This window comes from Musa acuminata, chromosome BXJ3-8, assembly GCF_036884655.1.
Source record: "Musa acuminata AAA Group cultivar baxijiao chromosome BXJ3-8, Cavendish_Baxijiao_AAA, whole genome shotgun sequence".
Lineage (NCBI taxonomy): Eukaryota > Viridiplantae > Streptophyta > Magnoliopsida > Zingiberales > Musaceae > Musa > Musa acuminata.
In genome coordinates, this window is record NC_088356.1 from 7995703 (window position 1) to 8014849 (window position 19147).

At 37.3% G+C, this 19147-nt stretch overlaps 1 protein-coding gene across 5 annotated transcripts; it reads left to right on the forward strand.

Moving 5' to 3' along the window:
* Positions 1-199: 199 nt before the first annotated feature.
* Positions 200-18821, forward strand: LOC135645820 (uncharacterized). Of its 5 annotated transcripts, none has more exons than XM_065164601.1 (19): positions 200-349; positions 1123-1252; positions 1344-1490; positions 1599-1689; positions 1797-1915; positions 3079-3269; positions 3905-4115; positions 6940-7177; positions 9624-10051; positions 12115-12232; positions 13619-13818; positions 13948-14290; positions 14521-14609; positions 14683-14901; positions 15650-15889; positions 16212-16421; positions 17785-18054; positions 18148-18351; positions 18568-18821. In XM_065164601.1, exons 2-19 carry the CDS (start codon positions 1130-1132, stop codon positions 18727-18729), a joined length of 3603 nt encoding a protein of 1200 aa, XP_065020673.1. In that variant the 5' UTR covers positions 200-349; positions 1123-1129; the 3' UTR covers positions 18730-18821. The 5 variants fall into 5 exon arrangements, with proteins under 5 accessions (XP_065020673.1, XP_065020670.1, XP_065020671.1 ...); XM_065164598.1 differs by having other exon boundaries at positions 213-349; positions 13948-14294; positions 14519-14609; XM_065164599.1 differs by having other exon boundaries at positions 220-349; positions 1032-1252; positions 13948-14294; positions 14519-14609.
* The last annotated feature ends 326 nt before the right edge of the window (positions 18822-19147 follow it).

The following is a 19147-nucleotide window of genomic DNA, read 5'->3' on the forward strand; positions in this document are numbered from 1 at the left end:
TCTTCGATTTGAAATATAAATTTTAAAAATTCTAAATAATATACTCTTAACTTAGTATTCTATATTCAAGTGTAATAAGTGAAGTGGGAAAGGGCATTTTAGGTATTTAAATCTTAATATTTTTAAATCTATTAATAATCACTCCCCTCTAAAAACCCACGGCCACCTCAAATTAAACCCTAATCGGATTCTCCTCGACCCGAGGAGGGGCCAATAAAACCTCAATCGGATTCTTCTTACCTCTCCTCAACACAACGAGGGGGACAAGAAATTATTCGTGACACATCTTCTCCTCTCCATAGGCGAACGGCCGCGGCGGCAGCGTCTTCCTCCAGCGTGCTCGTCGTCGGTATCTCTCACCTCCTCCTCCTTCGCCGTCGTCCAACTCTGCCGTAGCCGCCAGCGTCTTCCCCTCCCTCTTCTTCCACTTCTCCGCAGCGCTTTTCCCCTCCCTCTCTTGCCCCCACCTTCGCCGTAGCCACACGACTTCCCTTGTCTCTTCCTTCCACCCGCCGCCAGCGTCCCCTCTTCTTCGCGTTGTCGCAGCTGTCTTTCCCCCTTCCTCCCTGCGCCGACAGCCTCCTTCTCCTCCCTACGTCGGCGTCTTCCCTTCTCCTCCCTACGCCGGCGGTTTTCTCTGTAGCATCGTTTCACCCCCGCGGCTAGCGTCTTCTCCCCCTTCGCTACGCTGCGGCCGCCCGCCGGCTTCCCGACAGCCTCCTCCTCCCTCTTCCCCTCCCAACCGACGACAACCCACAGCGACCCAACTGACAACAATCAGACAGCCACCCCGATCGGTAGCAACTCTCTTCCATATTCGGACCCTTCATCCTTGCTCTCCTCCCCATAACCAACAAACCCCTTTCCGTCCTCCTCCTCCTTCTACGTTACTTATTTTATTAATATCAATGAACAATGTAATTTGGTCTTTCTGTGTTTTTTTGTTTTTTTTTTGTTTTAGTGATTATATCCATTAGTCATGATATATATTTTTAAAATTTTAATAATCGGGCTCGCCTTGCTTTGCACAGGCGAGTGCATAGCACCTTGGGCGTTTTGGCCCCTTGGCGCCTTTTAGCGCCTCTCGCCTTTGATTACATTGGCCTTGAATCGTTGTCTCAGGTCGGCAATGACAACGGATCAAGAACAAGCGCACAAGTCCCACCGATCCCACAAATCGGGGGCTTCCTCTAAGAAAAAGAAGAAGAACCACGGCAGTTCGGAGCTGGATGCAAAGGAGCGGAATCCCAAGGTTTTGGAATCTGGGCGCCACTTTCTTTCTGTTTTATTTTTGGATTGTTTCAAGGGTTCTGGTCTCAAATTACAGCTATGTTTTCTGGTAGGCATTTGCTTTTAATTCATCGGTGAAGGCCAAGCGTCTACAGTCCCGTGCTGCGGAGAAAGAACAGCGCAGGCTACATGTCCCAACCATCGATCGTTCTACTGGAGAGCTGCCTCCTTTCATTGTTGTTGTACAGGGGCCTCCCAAGGTAACATTTTGACCCGGGAATGTTGAGCACAATGTCATTTTTTTAACTAACTCTTGTAGAGGGAATTTTAGAAGGTTGAAATATGTAGGGTGATAATGTAATTTGCAGGTTGGGAAATCCCTTCTGATAAAGTGCCTGGTAAAGCACTACACAAAGCATAATTTATCTGAAGTCCGTGGTCCAATCACTGTTGTCTCAGGTTTATATACTTTTGTGTTTATCTTTGGGCTTCCATTTCATTTTATCTGATTCTTATATGAATTTTATGTGGAAGTAATAGAAGCTTGGTTCATTCAATTACTCCAGGAAAGCAAAGGAGGGTGCAGTTTCTGGAGTGCCCGAATGATATTAATGGCATGATAGATGCTGCGAAGATTGCTGATCTTGCATTGCTTCTAGTTGATGGAAGTTATGGTTTTGAGATGGTAAGCAGGATTATAATATTTTTCTTTTGTTGACGAAAAATACTTGATGGACTATAGTATCATGCTTTGCTAAACAAAGGTGTTTCTACCGAGGTTGAGTCCATAGATGTACTTTATCTAACAGAGGGATTAGCCTTCGGCAGTCTTCTTCTGTACACCCAGAAAACCCATGTGATGAATGCTGCAGATGAAGCATTTCTTAGTGTGATGGGCATGTTATGCTAGGTGTCAGGGATTTAATTGACCTATGCTGGGAATCTGAAAAGCCAAGAATTCTGTAAAGTTAGAGAACTTTGTATTGATATTGATAACAGTTTATCATGTGATTTTTTGGAAAAGAAAATACCCACCAAGACACCATCTGTTTCTTTCCCTTTTTGCTCCTATATTAATTGGTACTCCAATTAAAACAGGCAGCTCTTTGTCATCATTATTGTGTTGTATGATGTGTATTCAATTTTCTTTTATTCGTAACAATGTTCAAAGAGGTTTCTTCAAACATGTGGGCAACTGATATCCATTTAGTAAGGATTAACCACTAGATGGGGGCTCCTAGTCATTTTTAGTGAAAAGCAGTATTTTGAAGTTGCTGTTAATTTAGAAGTATTGGTGTGAGGTGCAAATTATAATACTATAGAGCTTTGAAAGATCTGCAAATAGTTAAGATGATTATTTTTTTTATCATGAATTGCTACTAAGTACGATCTTTAAAAAACATCTATGTTAACAGAATAAAGTTCTGAGGTGCTGAAGATTTTATATTATAAAACATTCAGAAATTTTACATTTTATTTGAATGTTGTATATTCTAAATCTCATTTAGATCGGATGGAATCATATGCAAGTCACAGCTCTACAATATGGTTCTGAATATTTCAGTTTTCACAGTGAAATAGAATTTAGTATGTCGAGACAATTAATTTTACAAATGTATATGAAACATATGAAGATATTTCCTTATTCAGTTTTGTCATTATTATGGTTTCTATTTACTCCTAAGAAAAAATCTCACCTGTTAAGAAAGGTGTACGACTGCAAAACAAAGAGTATAATACTGTTTTCTTATATATTCTGGATATGTCATGCTTATATGCTCAAGTTCACTTGCCTCTTACTGTCTCATTGGTGGTTATGATTATAAATTTGAAAATCTTTCTTTTCAGGAAACTTTTGAGTTCCTTAATATCTTGCAAATTCATGGTTTCCCAAAAGTTATGGGAGTTCTTACACATATTGACAAATTCAAGGATGTTAAGAAACTGAGAAAAACTAAACAGCGGTTAAAGCATCGATTTTGGTCTGAGATTAAAGATGGTGCAAAATTGTTCTATCTATCAGGTCTTGTTCATGGGAAGTAAGTAACACTCAAATTAGCATATTACTTTTGATATCCTGTTTCCCTTATAATTATGGTATTTTGAGAATCTTACTTTTTGATGATTCTGATGGTGCCCTAGGCGCACCAAGGAGTTGTTTATTGTTGGTCTCATCGGTTGAACATCACATGCGCAAACCCTACAACCATGCACATGTTGGATTGTTCAAAATAAGCATGTTACATAGGAGTTGTTTATGTATACCCATGCACATATGAAACCTTTCATACTTGTGAAACTAGTCTTGGATTAGATGGTTCTATCACCCACTGTTTTTGTAGATGTTTCAAAATGATGTGCATTGTTTAAGATGATTTACATGCTCTATATCACATATGAAATTCTTCTTTTGAAGGCATTGCCTATTCTTTGTTTTGGAAGATTCAGTCTATTTTTTCAGATGATCTGATGGATGTGCAAGATCCCTTTCAATCTTCTTTCTTGTATGTGTATCAGTTTAAATTTGTAAATTTTCTTGAAAGGGCAGGATTTTTTCTTTGAAATCACTTACGTCTATCTGTTTGATCTGATCGGCTATCTTTTATGGTAGTCTTTATGTACAATCCTATTCACTGAATGTATGCTTATTCTTTATTCTTTTACATGACAACAGGTATCCTAAACGTGAAACTCACAATCTTGCAAGATTCATCTCAGTCATGAAAACCCAACCATTATCATGGAGGTCTTCTCATCCTTATATATTGGTTGACCGTTTTGAAGATGTCACTCCCCCTGGAAGAGTGCATACAAATAATAAATGTGATAGGAACATCACATTGTATGGTTATCTTCGAGGTAGCAATATGAAGAAAGGCACGAAGGTATTCTTTCCAGCCTCTTGTTACCTGGTTCTCCTGAATGATTCTGCTGTGTAGTTTTTCGTGTTAAAATGATTTTCTTACATCTTAACAAATTATCATGTGGAATTTTATTTTTTAATTTATTTGTAAAAATAATTTTATGCTTGAGTTCTGTTATTGTCTTTTGCTACTCTTGTTCTCAATTTTTCAGTTCTTTGATGGATAGTAAACACGTCTGTGATGTCTACCTGAGTTAGATATTGGTAGAAGATATATTATGACATGTTTTTTAATAAGAAAGTATGGAATCTTTTATCATCTCAAAGAATAACCACAATCCACAGTCTTAAAACCAGATGCACAATTAAAAAGAAAAGGTACAACTAACATTAGCACATTTGTCACATATCTATGGCGATAATTTTTTGTGAGCAGCCATAAATTTTGGGAGGAGAGGGGTGGCAAGAAGGGAAGAAAATAAATGGGTGGCAGAATTGGGTGTCCAAGGGCGAGCGAGTGATTGTGCAGTGGATTAAGTTCAGCAGAATTGGGTATAATTATAATAGAGTCAGTACCTCACATTCGTTGGGATCAATGTTAGCTATCTGTAACTGAGTTATTGTGAATTTCAAAGATATAGAGCTTGTCCATAACAAAGATTTAACATACAATTTTTCTCAGTGTGGGAAACATGTTGGCTAATCATAATAGATTGAGCAAAGTGGAAAACAAAAAAAAAATGTTATTTGTCTGTCTATGGTTAACATGATGCTTAGCCCATTTTCATGTGGGACGAACTACCACCTAACATATTTTTGATCCCTTGTTGGGTGTGATTGCTGAAGGTGGAGGGTGAGGCTTGAGTAGTAAATTGTTCAACTTAGGTTTAAGATTCACTGGTATTCACTGTTTGTCGGTCTGGGTAAACAATGAGGACCGATATTAGGATTTTTTCTGTCTTAGAAACATTTTGGATCAAACCTGAAAAATTAGATATGGTATAAGTCAGCCATCGAGGTTATAGTCCCTCTACCCACTCAGAACCTCATGCAAGTTGAATAAAAGTGAAATTCTAAATTTGTTGGTATTTTATCTTGGTAACAATGACTAAGAGTCTTATTTTAGGAAATTTGTCTGTCTGTCTGTCTCAACTCAACATATCGGATTAAACATAAAAAATCATGGTAGATGTGAACCATTAATTGGGATTTTATTCCCTCTTGCCTCTTATAACTTTGTGCTAGTCAGAATCTATTGCTTGCTATGAAGAATTTATATTTTACATATGATCTACAAGAGTATGAAGATATCCATATGTGGATCTACGATCTATGATCTATTTTGCCTTGAATTGTGTTAAACAATTTTGTTTGTGTAGGCTCTATTGTGTAACTTCTGATTCAATATTATTAAATTCCACTATTCTACAAGGTTGCCGTAGAAATAAGTTATCTGTTCATTTTATTGTCATTCAAACTAGAAAGAGAAAGAGCCTTTTGTCCTAGAAGAAAATAGAAGGGAAGTAAAGATTTTAATATTTTATCACTATAATTATAAGAGAAAGTAGCTAAGTGCTCCCACGGCAGTGACAAGGTCTTGTTTGGAGAGATAAAACTCTGCTAATCTAAGCAACTTGTATTTTCATCAATTCCTTAATAACTTTTGCCTGTATTTCTCTACAATTATTTGTTAATTTTTTGTTACTGCTAAGGTCTGTGGTTGTTTCCGGGCTTGTCATGGTACAAAAGCATGATGGATTGCTGCTCTTATCAGTGATTTTGTTGCATGAGCTGCCAAGATTATGCGAAATCCTGTTAAGCAGTGTTAGGCACCATAGTCAATTGTCCTCGGCTCATGTAGAGATGATATCTTGATCATTCTCATTATTTCAGTGGATCTGTTATCATCGGTAGCGTTAGGGTAGCTTAGTCATCCATTAGGATTGGTGTAATAGCTTGGAATTTCGTGTAGGTGTCTTATAGTGGGTCGGCCAACCCTTGGTAGTGCTTTTGCAAGGACACGATGATGATAATCCAATGATTAGATTTGTGGTTGTTGCACTAGATTTTTGTGGTTGCCACATTGTTGTAGTTTCAATTTTATTGCATGGGGAATTATTTTGATGTTAACTTTTTGCATGGTGTTGTTACTGGATAGACTACTGTTCACTGTACTCCTAATAGGAAATGGAAGAAGAGTATTCCTTTCTGCTTGGCATCAGTTTGGACCATTGCCTATTCTTTCTGGTGGTTGGACGTCTCAATTTTGGATCTCAATTTCATCCAATTTCAGCTCTTAGTTCTACCTGATTGTAATAGGACTTGACAATCATATTTTTTGGTTAGATGAGGACTGCCTATAGACCAGGTTGTGGCTGTCTTACGTCTGCTTGGACCCAATGCTAATTTGAGCAAGTCAATTGATCTGAATCACTAATTCTCTGGTCTTGGATGGGCTGGGCTGGACTGAACTTGCACTGCTAAGTATATTTTATATTTTTGGTTTTTCACCTGTCAAATATTTATTGTACAACATAGTGAGGATCTGATACAGGATTAAGACATTGATATTTGACCTATTCTGAATATATTCAAGATGTTTGACCAATGTGCTGTATATTATGCATCTTCAATTAAGTTAAGAACAAAAACTGAATAAATAAGATTGGTTTCTTTTGGGTTTTGATAGTTCTTACTCTTTATGTTGTCTTATTACAAGAATAGTTAGACATATGTCCCATTAAGATGATATTTGTACTATTTTTAAATTGTTGTGTTTTGGATTGTTAATCACTGGTCCACATTTGTCTGCTGATGAGTTAATCTTATATGTTCAATTATGGCAGGTGCATATTGCTGGTGTTGGTGACTTTGCATCAACTGGAATAACTAGTCTGGCTGATCCCTGCCCTTTGCCTTCAGCTGCCAAGAAGAAGGGACTGCGGGACAAGGAGAAACTATTCTATGCACCCATGTCTGGTCTTGGGGATCTTCTTTATGATAAGGATGCTGTTTATATAAACATTAATGATCATCTTGTTCAATTTTCTAAAGTTGACGAAGATACTAGTGCTTCTGGGAAAGGTAGGTATGCTATATATGTTGAATTATATAAAATTTCTACTTTTATGGCAGTGTTGGATTATTTTGATTGCTACATCTTTCATATGGGTATGTATTTTTGACATTTTCCTAAATTTTTATCTAAATTTTGGAGTGGCATTCCTAGTAAAATTATATGACCAGGACATATAATTGATGTTCTGTAGTCAAGAACTGTTCAGCATACCTAAATTTCTTCATATATGTTTTTTGATCTGAACTTCAACAAACAAATTTTCTAGTATTTGATGTTCAGTGCTCTTTTACCTTATCATCAATAAATTAATCCAGAAATAGGTGAACTTTTCTCCACTAATCAATGAGAAAGTTATAGACTAAAAAAGCTTCATTTTTGTATTTAGATAATTTAGAATCTAAGAGTCACAAAAATCATGGTACAACTGGATAATGTAGTTTTAAGCAAGGATTGAATTTTGGGTCTGTGCTAGTGTACTGACACATGGTATCCTAGCACATATCACGTACCTAAAAAGGTCTATCGAAAACCTTTCAGAACCATCTTTCTCAACTTTTCTTGACAAAAACAATTAATATTCATAGCATTGAAGTGGTTTCAATATAAAAAATTAAAAAATACTAAGTTAAAACATATATTGAATAAAAATCAATGGTAGTGTCTAAAGATTAGATTTTACGGAAAGAATAAATTTAATGTAGAATAAAACATATACATGCTCCTACCACGGAAATAATGAGGGTCTGTACACAAACTGTAAATCGATATGGTATCTGCAAGATTCATGCATGGAACTGCTGCCATGACGTCTGACATTGATAATAGTGTGGTAGCACCCATGTAGTTGGGAGGTGTATCTGACAAGTAGGACTAATCTATAGGATGAAGTGCACTAAAGTTGCTGCTCTTGTTACTATACTGCTGTTGCATACTGGAGGATATATCCAACTCTGAAAAAAAATGATCAACTTTCACCATGCATCTCCTGGCCAGGATAGTAGGAATGATATGAATATGATGAATTCATCTTTTCATGATCATTAGTTGTCTTCATCTTACTTTTATCTTGGCGGGGATAAATTAGGTGTGTACCTCCTTATGCTCTGTGATTCATATCATGTATGACATTGAAATACTGCTTCTTGGTCCGTGCCTCACCCGTCATATATGAAAAAAGTTTGAAGTCATAGAATCTGTCTGGATCTTTTAGGTGGAGTTTTAAACAGGAGTTAGAAGAGTAGATGATGTAAAATTAAAGTAGTGAAGTTTTACTGGTATTCAACACTATATTGGTCTTTCTTCTTTTTCTAGGTGAGCCAGTTTTTATGTATTTATTTGTGAGTCATTATGAGTTTATGAATGAAAAATGCTGACTATTGTACAAAGAATCAATGCCTTAGTTATTATTCCTATGTATCTAATGTGTTACAGCAGCTAGTATATTTTTCCTTTTCTGTGGCAGTGTGACTTCTACCCTTCACTTTCACTATGGTCTTATGAATCTGTTTATCTTTGATTACTTGTTGGGTTGATTTTGCTGGACCTGTACTAAACAATAATTGAGATTACCATGTTCCTTGTGTAAAAAAGGTTCCAAAGTCAATGCCACTTTGAGGCCATTAGTCATACTAAGTCAAGGTTCGGTGTTGAAGCATTTTTTTCCCCCCTTTTTTGCTCCTACCTTTTACATAAACTAGTCCGTATATGATCCATGTATTGTCAACCTTTCCAAAAATGGGACCGAGAGCTTATGGTCACTGCTTTCATCTATTGTGAAATCAATTTTTTTTTCGGTTGCAACCCTTTTTTTAAGCTCCCTTTATGCATGTTTTGATAATTTAGGAGCTGGGCATATTGATATTACTGTAGTCATTATCGAGAGCAGCAGATGCTCAAATTTTGTGCCATCCACCTTTATATATCATTGAAGTCTTATTTGTTTGATTTCTTGTTTAGTCCAGCCGAAATCAATTTTGCAAATATTTTCATGCATGCTAAGTGCAGAAAATACTAGGTCTGGTTTGTAGGAACCCTGGCTATAATTCCCATTAACAACTTGATAAGCATACTTTAAGGGTTAAACATGATTAGTGTTGAAAACCAAAGTTTATAATGTGCCAGTCTACATCACATAGAGGAGGTAAACAAGTGTTCCAGTTTGTGCAACTGCATTCTACCCCTACCAGTAAACTGGAATACTTATAGGTTACAGATTCATTGTAGGCTGATTAGTGTATAAGATTCAGCTTCCAAGTTGGCCATTTCTAGATAATGCCAGTCACAAAAGCTGATGATATGTGTTTTAGTTTTTTGTCAGCTAAATAAACTTTTACCTAATTCTTTTGAAAACTTCATTAGTTGGACAGATCTTCCATCTTCTCCTGTTGATTTCTTATCTCACAATTTTTTTTCTTTGTGATTTTTGCTCAATTTTATAATAAATGCCTTCAGGAAACGATCGTGATGTTGGTGTGGCCTTGGTGAAAACACTTCAGAACACTAGATACTCCATTGATGAGAAGTTGGAACAGAGTTTCATAAATCTTTTTGGTAGGAAACCCCCTTCTGCATCTGATGATAATGTTGATGCAAATGAAAGTAGGTATAGTCAAAGACATGTTAGCATCCTGGATCGAGAGGATGATGATCGTTTGGATGACAAAGAAGTATCAGATGATGATGGGAAAAAGGAGCTCATTGCAGAAAGTGAATCTGATGATTCTGATGGGGACAACAATTGTACCATGGATGATGATCATGAAGGTGATCAACAGATAACAGCATTTAGCCACGATCTGAAGGAAGAAATTGAGTTCCATAATGGAAGGTTCAGGAGAAGAGTTATTTCATCTGACTATAAATATAATGGTGATCTGCAGGTAAACTACCTATGCTGTTGGTTTTTCTTCTGTCAATTGGTTCATAGATTCAGGGAAAAATGTGATAGCAATTTAACAGAGACTAGAGATTGGACCTTGGGTACAACATGACAGTTATTCTGCATCAAACATTTTTTCTTGAAGTTGCTAGAGAAGAGAGATACATGAAACATGGTGAATCATTTGTAGTTTTCTAATTGATACTGCTGCATGTTTTTTGTGACAATCTTAATTTTTTCTCGTCGATTCTTGATCCTTTTCGTTCACTTTAATTTATTTGCTTGTCGATTTTTAACTTCTCTTCATTCTTTCTTATGAATAACTGCAGTAACTACTATATAAGTACTAATTGTTGTTTGGCGTTTTTCTGTTAGTTGCACTGTACAGTGAAAATTATCTGTGTAAAAGCTACAAATCATTTGCTCTGTGTCAAGATGAGGTTTCTTTTCAGATCTTTACATATTTATTGTCAACTATACTATCACCACTTGAACATGAAAATCGCCGAGGAATATTAATTGATGGTGATACTGCTTGTTTACTGTTTTGATTATAGTAAAAGGTTGAACTGTAATCAACTGTTATGTTTTGTAGACAACGTTCAAGTAAATCTTGAAAATTTTTATAGAGGCATCAGCTGATACAGCCTTTTCATGCAAAATAATGGAAATAAAGTTGAATAGCCATTCATAATCCTGTAACAATGGTTTTTGTTTTTGTGTGGGTCTTGAATATATTTCTGCTTGTTGGGACATTATGGCTTCTTGTCCTTGTTTTTGTGTGAACAAAATTGCTTCTTCACTACATCTGGTTTCTTCATAACATGAACTCATTGTACTCTACAGGAGGCTAACACAATTCTCTCTGTAAGATGGATAGTTTTTGTTTTTCTGTAGTGCCAGTTGATCAGCTCTGGAACGTTATATGGGTTCAGTTATATAATTTTGGTTTGCTGGTGATTTCTTTTTGGATTAAGACACTCTTTTTGTTTCCATTGAGCTTGGCCTTTTTCACAACTTCAGAAAGATCTCGAGCTGTGCTTGTATTGTTTTGATTGAAGGTGAATCTGGCTGGTTTATGCCAAATATTATAAAAATCTTATTGATAGGTTAGGCATATGCTAGTTTCATCATATGCCCGTGCATGTAACTATGTGAAGTACATTCAATAGCAAGGTTGGTACTTTTGAGTAATTAATTATTGATAGGTTGGGTAACCAAGAAACACCCTCAAGAATTAGCTGAAGGCTGAGAAATGCTTCTGACGACCACTTTATTAAACCATTTTTTATTTAACGAGGTTAGTTCTCTTTGAAAAACCATCCAATATTTTGGTTGGTCAAAAATTCCAATACTATTTTACCAAATACGAGAAAGAATTGCATATAATGATACCAAATACTATTTCACCAAATACAGATTGGTACACTACCTGGTATACTGGGACTGAGCTGGTCTGATAGATTACTAAAATTGATATTGGACTGACATTTAAATCCTTGACTTCAGTCTTCGAAAATCATTCTCATATTAATGGCACTCAAAGTTTAATGAAATACTTTGTTTTCTTACCTTGTTTGTGATGAGAGACAAGCTTGAAAGACAATATTGGAGGTTCACTTGTGGAAAAGCAATATTTTATTGATTAAATTTGAGTAACAACATTATTGACTTTTAGTTTCTACAATCCTTGATCTGTTAGACTAAATTTTCATTCATGAGTTTTCATATAAAAATGTTAAATGCAGAAAATTAACCATTATGTTCAGCTTTATCATGGAGCTAATGAGCCATCACGTACAAGCAGATGTAATAACTCCATGTAAAATTATATATATGGACAAAGGAGCATTTGCACTTTTATACAAATCACTTTAAGCACTTAGGTTAGAAGTAACTTTCTCTGTTCTCGTTCCTCAATAATTTCCTTTGTTTCTTGCATAAGTACACAAACATTGGGTGGATAATAAATTTGGTTAATCAATTCTGTTTTATGATTTGAGTGATTTAGCAATTAGCTGCTTTGTTTCTGCAGGTCTGACATTTAACCTTTTTTTGCTTCAGGACTCTGAAGGAGATGACATGCAAGAATTGGATGATGACGATGACGATGATGATGATCTGGGTGATCATATGGATGTTGGTTCTGAATCTTCTGAAGGTGATGAGGATTTGAATTCAGGTACGTATGAAGCATATAGCTTTTTTTTTTCTTTTTTGATGCAAAAGCAGTGGAGCTGTCCTTAGCATAAATCATATATTATAAGCACAGTAAGGAAAGAAGATAAGATGAGGGAGAAGAGTCAACGAAGGAAAATAAAAATAGGCACCTGCAAATAGGTTTGCTCCCTGAAAAACTATTAAAAATGTGCCCTGATGCTTTGGTAGAAGTGTGCAGGAAGTCTCTGAACCAAGCAAGGCTACACTTAAGTATGTCGGAGGGCTCGCAAAAAACACCACTGTGAATATGTTATTTATTTATTTTTTCATGTTGTCCAACAGAGATGGATGATGAGACCAATTTTAGAATTCCATATGGGAAAGAAGTGAATTTTTCTGATGGAGAGAAAGAATCGGAAGATTAGTAGGGAACAATGGTATTAGTTGAACAGAGGGCATTCTGAATCTTGTGAGCTACAGGAGAACACAGAAGGATGTGATCAATCATTGCAAATTGGGCTGAGCAAAGTGAGCATGTCATCCAGCATCCTGAGGAATACTTGCCTTGAGTGAGTTTTATTTTTGATATTGAGCCACATGAATCATTGACCTCTAGGAATGCTGAGGCTTTTCCAAATATGGTAAATGCACAAAAACAGCCTTTGAATTTTAGGAGTTTACTGAAGGATGCCATTGATAAGTGGGCATTGGGGTTCTATTCCGAAGATGGTTTCCAGATTAATTATGAGGAAGAGAAGGGAAATGACTTGGATTTAGATAAGGGGTTCCATTCCATAGATAATGCACAATATCTGTATAATGTCTGATGCACAATATCTGTGTAATGTCTGGAACTATCATGCTTCTGAGTGAGGAAGCCACATTAACAGTGGGATAATGGATGCAATTAATTAATGCAGTGAAGAGATAGTCAAGGTGAAAGACTTGGGCCATGCATCTTTTCAGGAATAAGTGAGAGGAGACTATGAAAGTTGTTTGACGTTTAGGATTCCTTGCCATATTGGAGATAGCTGGCCTATGACCTTGGAGTTATCCAGAAGAGCCTGCTTTGTTAATACTCTCAGAAAAAGAGACTAACGCCTTCCATGTAAATGTGCCTTTGGAAAGGGCTATCTCTTACCATTTGGCCAGTAAAGCTGTTTGGTTATTTCTAATTATTGTTAGTTTGTTATCAGGGTCGAGATTGAGCATATAGTTCTTTTTGTTTAACCATTAAGTGTAGTTCACTTATTGTTCTTTCATGAACTTATCTGGATTTGGTTGCCACAAGTTCCATGACTAAAATGTTGGTTGAGAAAGCTTTCATTTCTACTAAATGTTTATGCAAACTATGATGAGGAATATAAAATCTCACAATCATTCTACTTTTCTCAATTTTGCATTGTAGAGGATGAAGGAGAAAATGTGTCCAAGTGGAAAGAATCATTGCTTGCTAAGACTGTGTCAAGACAAAATGGTAACTTAATGCAACTTGTATATGGCCGAAATGTAACGGCATCAACAACCACTTCACAGGAAGCACATGACAGCAGTGAGAGTGATGACAGCGATGAGGATTTTTTTATGCCAAAGGGAGAGAGGACAAAGGTATCTTGATGATGCTTTATACAGATTTGTTTGCATTGTTTGTTTTCTAGAAATTTGCTGTCGTTTCTGTGAATACAGTTAATTTGGCTAGGTTGTTTAAAATGATTCCTTTAAAATCATTGTCTGCAGAAATTAAGTGATAATTTAGATGTTGATATTGTCGATACGGAAGATAGCTCAAAGTTCAACAACATTCAACTCAAAGACTGGTCTGATGAAGACCTTGTTAAAAGTATTCGCGACCGTTTCGTAACAGGAGATTGGTCCAAGGCTGCTCAAAGGGGTCTCGGAACAGAAGATGTGGGAGATAATGAAACTGTTTTTGGTGACTTTGAAGATTTAGAAACTGGAGAGGTGTTCAAGGGAACTCCAGAAGATAATGATAAAAGTAGTGGAAGCTTTCGCATGGGAGATGACCAAGAAATGGAGGAGCGAAGACTTAAAAAGCTTGCTCTACGTGCAAAATTTGATGGTCAATATCCTTTTTTTCCTTAGCTGTTGCTTCTATTATTTATTATTATTTTTTATAATACTTGGACAATTAGATGAATAACAGCTGATAGTTAGTCACTGCCAGAGGCCCATCTCTCTTAGTTCTTATTGACATTTCTTTCAATGTCTAAAAAGGATCCTCTTTGTCTTTTGCTTCTCGTGCTGAAAAAAGGTGCACATTGTTATGTCTGCCTTAACTTTGACCTACAGATGATGGATCTGACCTATCAGACGAGGAAGAACATAACAAAAGGAAAATCAACCAAAACCAAACTGATGCTGGGGGTTATTTTGATAAAGTATGCTTATTTGGTATATACAATCCTGGCTTTCATTAATGATAGGACTTTGAAGATGTATTTTTTTTTGCAGTTAAAGGAAGAGATTGAGCTCCGTAAGCAGATGAACATAGCTGAACTCAATGATCTGGATGAGGCAACTCGTGTAGAAGTGGAGGGCTTCAGAATTGGCACTTATCTGAGATTAGAAATCCATGGCATTCCTTTTGAGATGTTTGAGTATTTTGATCCTCGTCATCCTATTCTAGTTGGAGGCGTTGCACTTGGAGAGGAAAATGTTGGATATATGCAGGTTCTTGCATGCCTTCAATGTCTATATGATTCAATGTGGTTATTTTATCTTTGGGCTTCAGAGTTGGTAATCAGTGCTGAATTGCTATGCTCATCTGAGAAGCTGATTACTCTTTGAATTGAGATATTTAGCTGTACTTTTAAGCAAAGGATTGTCATGTTAGATATTGGACCCGTTTCGATGTTCTGGTCGAATTGGTAGGTATTGGTCAGTACCAGTTTATCATGTGTTGGTACATTGGTACATATTGATGTTTGAGAGAGGAAGATAAAGGAGAAGGGGTACACCGTTATATATATATATATATACACACACACACACACACACACACACACACACACATATATATATATATATATATATGTAGCCAACCCTGAACAGCTTTGTTGTTGTTGTATGTGTATATATGTAGTTCATGGTCAATTGTAGTGGCATTTATGTGAACATGTGGCCTACAATGTCTTTAACACTAACTTTAATTGTCCGTTTTTCCTTATTTCTCGATGCTTGCCTTTGTTCATTCCATTACCATTAACAAATGGTTAAGTTATTATCGTGAATAACAAATTTAATGTTGATTTATCGCTGTGAAATCATTATTGATTCTATTATCTAATATATGTAGTTCTCCTTTTTGGGCATTTAGGACAGGATGCTTGGATTCTTTAGTATTAGATGCTGCAATATGCATTCTACATAATTTGCTGTGTTTGGTTTGTTTTTATTGATATCTTCTGTTATATTACAGGCTCGATTAAAGCGGCACAGATGGCACAAAAAGGTCCTGAAGACAAGAGACCCAATTATCATTTCAGTTGGTTGGAGGCGGTACCAAACAATTCCTATATATGCTATTGAGGATCGAAATGGGCGGTATCGCATGCTGAAATACACGCCGGAGCATATGCATTGCTTGGCGATGTTTTGGGGACCTCTTGCACCTCCTAAGACTGGAATACTTGCTCTACAGACCTTGTCAAACAATCAGGTACTTGTTTTTACTTTTTACTATATGGAATCTACTGTAATATATTGCATTAGGTAGTCAATAATTTCTTATCAATTGATATTAAAATTAGGGCACTAGGTGTGGAATATGTCAGCAAGATACCTTTTGATTATAATGCTATAAATAGGGTTGATCTTGGTATTGCACAGACATGGACTTATGATTTGTATAGGACATTCTAATACCCTCACGTGGTTACACACCTGAACATGCATGTGTCTATCACATGAGGGAAAAAAAGAACTCACTGTTCCGTTCTTGTTTTGAAGTTTTTTTTTGCTGAAAGCTGCATTTTCAACAGACTGGATTCCGCATCACCGCTACAGGTGCAGTGCAAGAGTTCAACCATGCTGCTCAGATAATGAAGAAGGTCAAGCTTGTTGGTTGTCCATTGAAAATCTTCAAAAAAACAGCACTAATTAAAGACATGTTTACTTCTGACTTGGAAATTGCTAAATTCGAAGGTGCAGCAATTCGGACTGTAAGTGGTATCCGAGGGCAGGTTAAAAAGGTAAATTATTTTGCATTTGCAATTTCTTTTATTTGGGTGTGTTATTTCTGCTTTGTTGGTTATCTTTCTGCTCATCAATTAGTCGATGACATTGCATTCTCTCTTTCATGTGGAGGTTCCTATTTCAGTCTTCCGTTCAGATTATCCTGGACTTTAAAATGCTAAGAAAAAAATTCTGGCTTAAGTTGTCATAGTGATTTCAATAGGCGCTCGGGCACTCGCCTAGGCGCTCAGGCGAGGCGTGGCGAGGCCCGAGCTCCTCGTTTCATTTCCAGGCGGCGCGCTTCAAAGAGGCACCGCTTGGGCGCTCGCCCGAGCCCAGGCCCCGGGCACTTCGGGCGAGCGCTTGGGTTAAACCAGACGAGCGAACTAGCGTTTGAGGTATGGTTCAGTCTCCGGTGCTTTAGTTGGTTCAATCGAACCAACTAAAGCATCGATATCAGCGTGACTTCCCCAACCCTAACCCTGCTCGCCGTTCACGCTACTGCTGCTCGTTGCCGCTGCTGTTGTTGCCGCTCGCTGCTACCGCTGCCGGTCCCACTATCGCCGCTCGTCGTTGCCGCTGTCGTTGCTACTATTGCCATTGTCTCCGCTCATGGCTTTCGCTCCCGCTGCTCGCTGCTACCGTTGCCACTGTCTCTACTCCCGCTCCCGTTGTTGTCGGTGCCATTGTCGTCGCTTGCCGCTCCCGCTGTCGCTACTGCTACTCGCTGCTGCCGTTGCCACTGTCGTCACTCGTAGCTCCCGCTCCCGCTTTTCTCAATCAACACTCTCGGTCTTTCGACTCTTCCCTTACACTCTTCTCCTCTTTCGATAGTATACTATTAACAGTATACTGTATACTATTAACTGTACACTCTTCTTCTCTTTCGATAGTATACTATTAACAGTATACTGTATACTATTAACTGTATACTAGTAATAGTATTTGTATTTATTAGATTAATTTAATAGCATGTTTTTATTTAAAAATATAAATAATTATATTTATTAATTATATTTTATATTTTTATATTTTAGCGCCTAGCGCCTCGGGCATTTTTGGACTTTGGCGCCTAGAGCTTTTTAAATCACTGAGTTGTCATGAGTAATTCTTTTTACATGATATCTTCTGCATTCCTCTTCCTCCCCCCCCCCTCCCCCCCGACAGTTGCCTTTTGTTTTTATATAATTTGATTTTAAAATTTTATTAAAACTTGCATTGAATTACTTTGTTACTATAGGTAATCTGGTTGTTTCCTTCAATTTATCACCGGGATCTTGACATGGAAATTGCTTTCCTACAGTGCATGTGTGTCACTTTACTTTACATTCTTATTTTAATTGTTTGTTGGTTATCTACAATTCTAAATTTTGATGGCAGGCTGCCAAGGTAGAATTAGGCAACCAACCAAAGAAAAAGGGTGAAAGTGTAAAAGAAGGGATCGCAAGGTGTACATTTGAAGACAGAATTCTGATGAGCGATATCGTTTTCCTGCGTGCGTGGACTCGTGTAGAGATTCCACGCTTCTATAACCCTGTGACAACATCCCTGCAGCCTCGAGACCAGACATGGAAAGGCATGAAAACAGTAGCTGAGCTCAGACGGGACAACAATCTTCCAGTACCATTCAACAAGGATTCAGTTTACAAGGTGCCTAGTTTGTTTTCTCAATGTAGTTATCAAAATCAATGGTTTCTTCTCTTCTTTGACACTATTAATTTCTTTGTTTTCTTTTTTGGGCAGCCAATTGAACGGAAGCCAAGAAAATTCAATTCGCTGGTGATCCCACGGAAATTGCAAGCAGCGCTGCCATTTGCTTCCAAACCAAAGGACAAGCCAGCTCGCAAACGACCATCACTCGAGAGCCGGCGTGCTGTGGTAATGGAACCTCATGAGCGGAAGGTTCATGCCCTCGTCCAACACCTTCAGCAAATTAAGAACGAGAAGGTAAGAAATTTTTCTTCTTGTAAGAAGCAACTCAAATGTGTGCACTGCGGTGGTTGCATTGATTAGCTATATCAAGGCAGACTGGTTTACATTGTGGGATAATGAGAATATTAAGTTGTGGAGCTGTTTCATGGCTTCCTTATAGTAGCTAATGCCTGCAGTCACAGGGGTCTCCATTTTATGCCCATGTTTGCTAATGTTAGTTGGCTCTGGCAGATGAGGAAGCGGAAGACCAAGGAGCAAGAGAAAAAGAAAGCATATGAAGCAGAAAAGATGAAGCAGGAGCAGTTATCCAAGAAGAGGCAAAGAGAAGAACGAAAAGAGCGCTATCGCCGGGAAGATAAACACAAAAGAACTCGTAGGAAAGTTGAGGATTAATAGCACCTTCAGCTATCGACCAGTCACATCTTAGAAGTTTGGACTTCATAGAACAGTGATGTATGCTGGTCTTCAGGGTTCTCATCCGCAAATATGATGGTGAATTTTAGAGAAATGTCAAGTATTTGATTATTTCTTTTTTAACCAAGTATAATTTCATGAAAAAAGATGGGAACAGATTTCCAATGGAAAACAAATTGTAGGTTATTCCAATTGCGGATGGAACACTAAAGACCTTCTATCTGAAGCAGCTACTGTATCTTAATTGTAACTTATCTTTTACTGGAAGAAACTGAGCTACATTTGGACGGTTTGATACAAACATTTTTAAGAGTGATTAAATGTTATATATCACGGCAAAACAAGAGAGAGAGAGAGAGAGAGAGTACTTGAGTGTATCAGAATCTATTCGACCAGT

Coding starts and splice junctions, on each gene's coding strand:
- LOC135645820 (XM_065164598.1), top strand. CDS start 1,130: ATGACAACGGATCAAGAACAAGCGCACAAGTCCCACCGATCCCACAAA. Junction 12,233..13,618: donor TGATGAGGATTTGAATTCAG/GTACGTATGAAG, acceptor TTTGCATTGTAG/AGGATGAAGGAGAAAATGTG. Junction 14,295..14,518: donor CGTGCAAAATTTGATGGTCA/ATATCCTTTTTT, acceptor ACTTTGACCTAC/AGATGATGGATCTGACCTAT.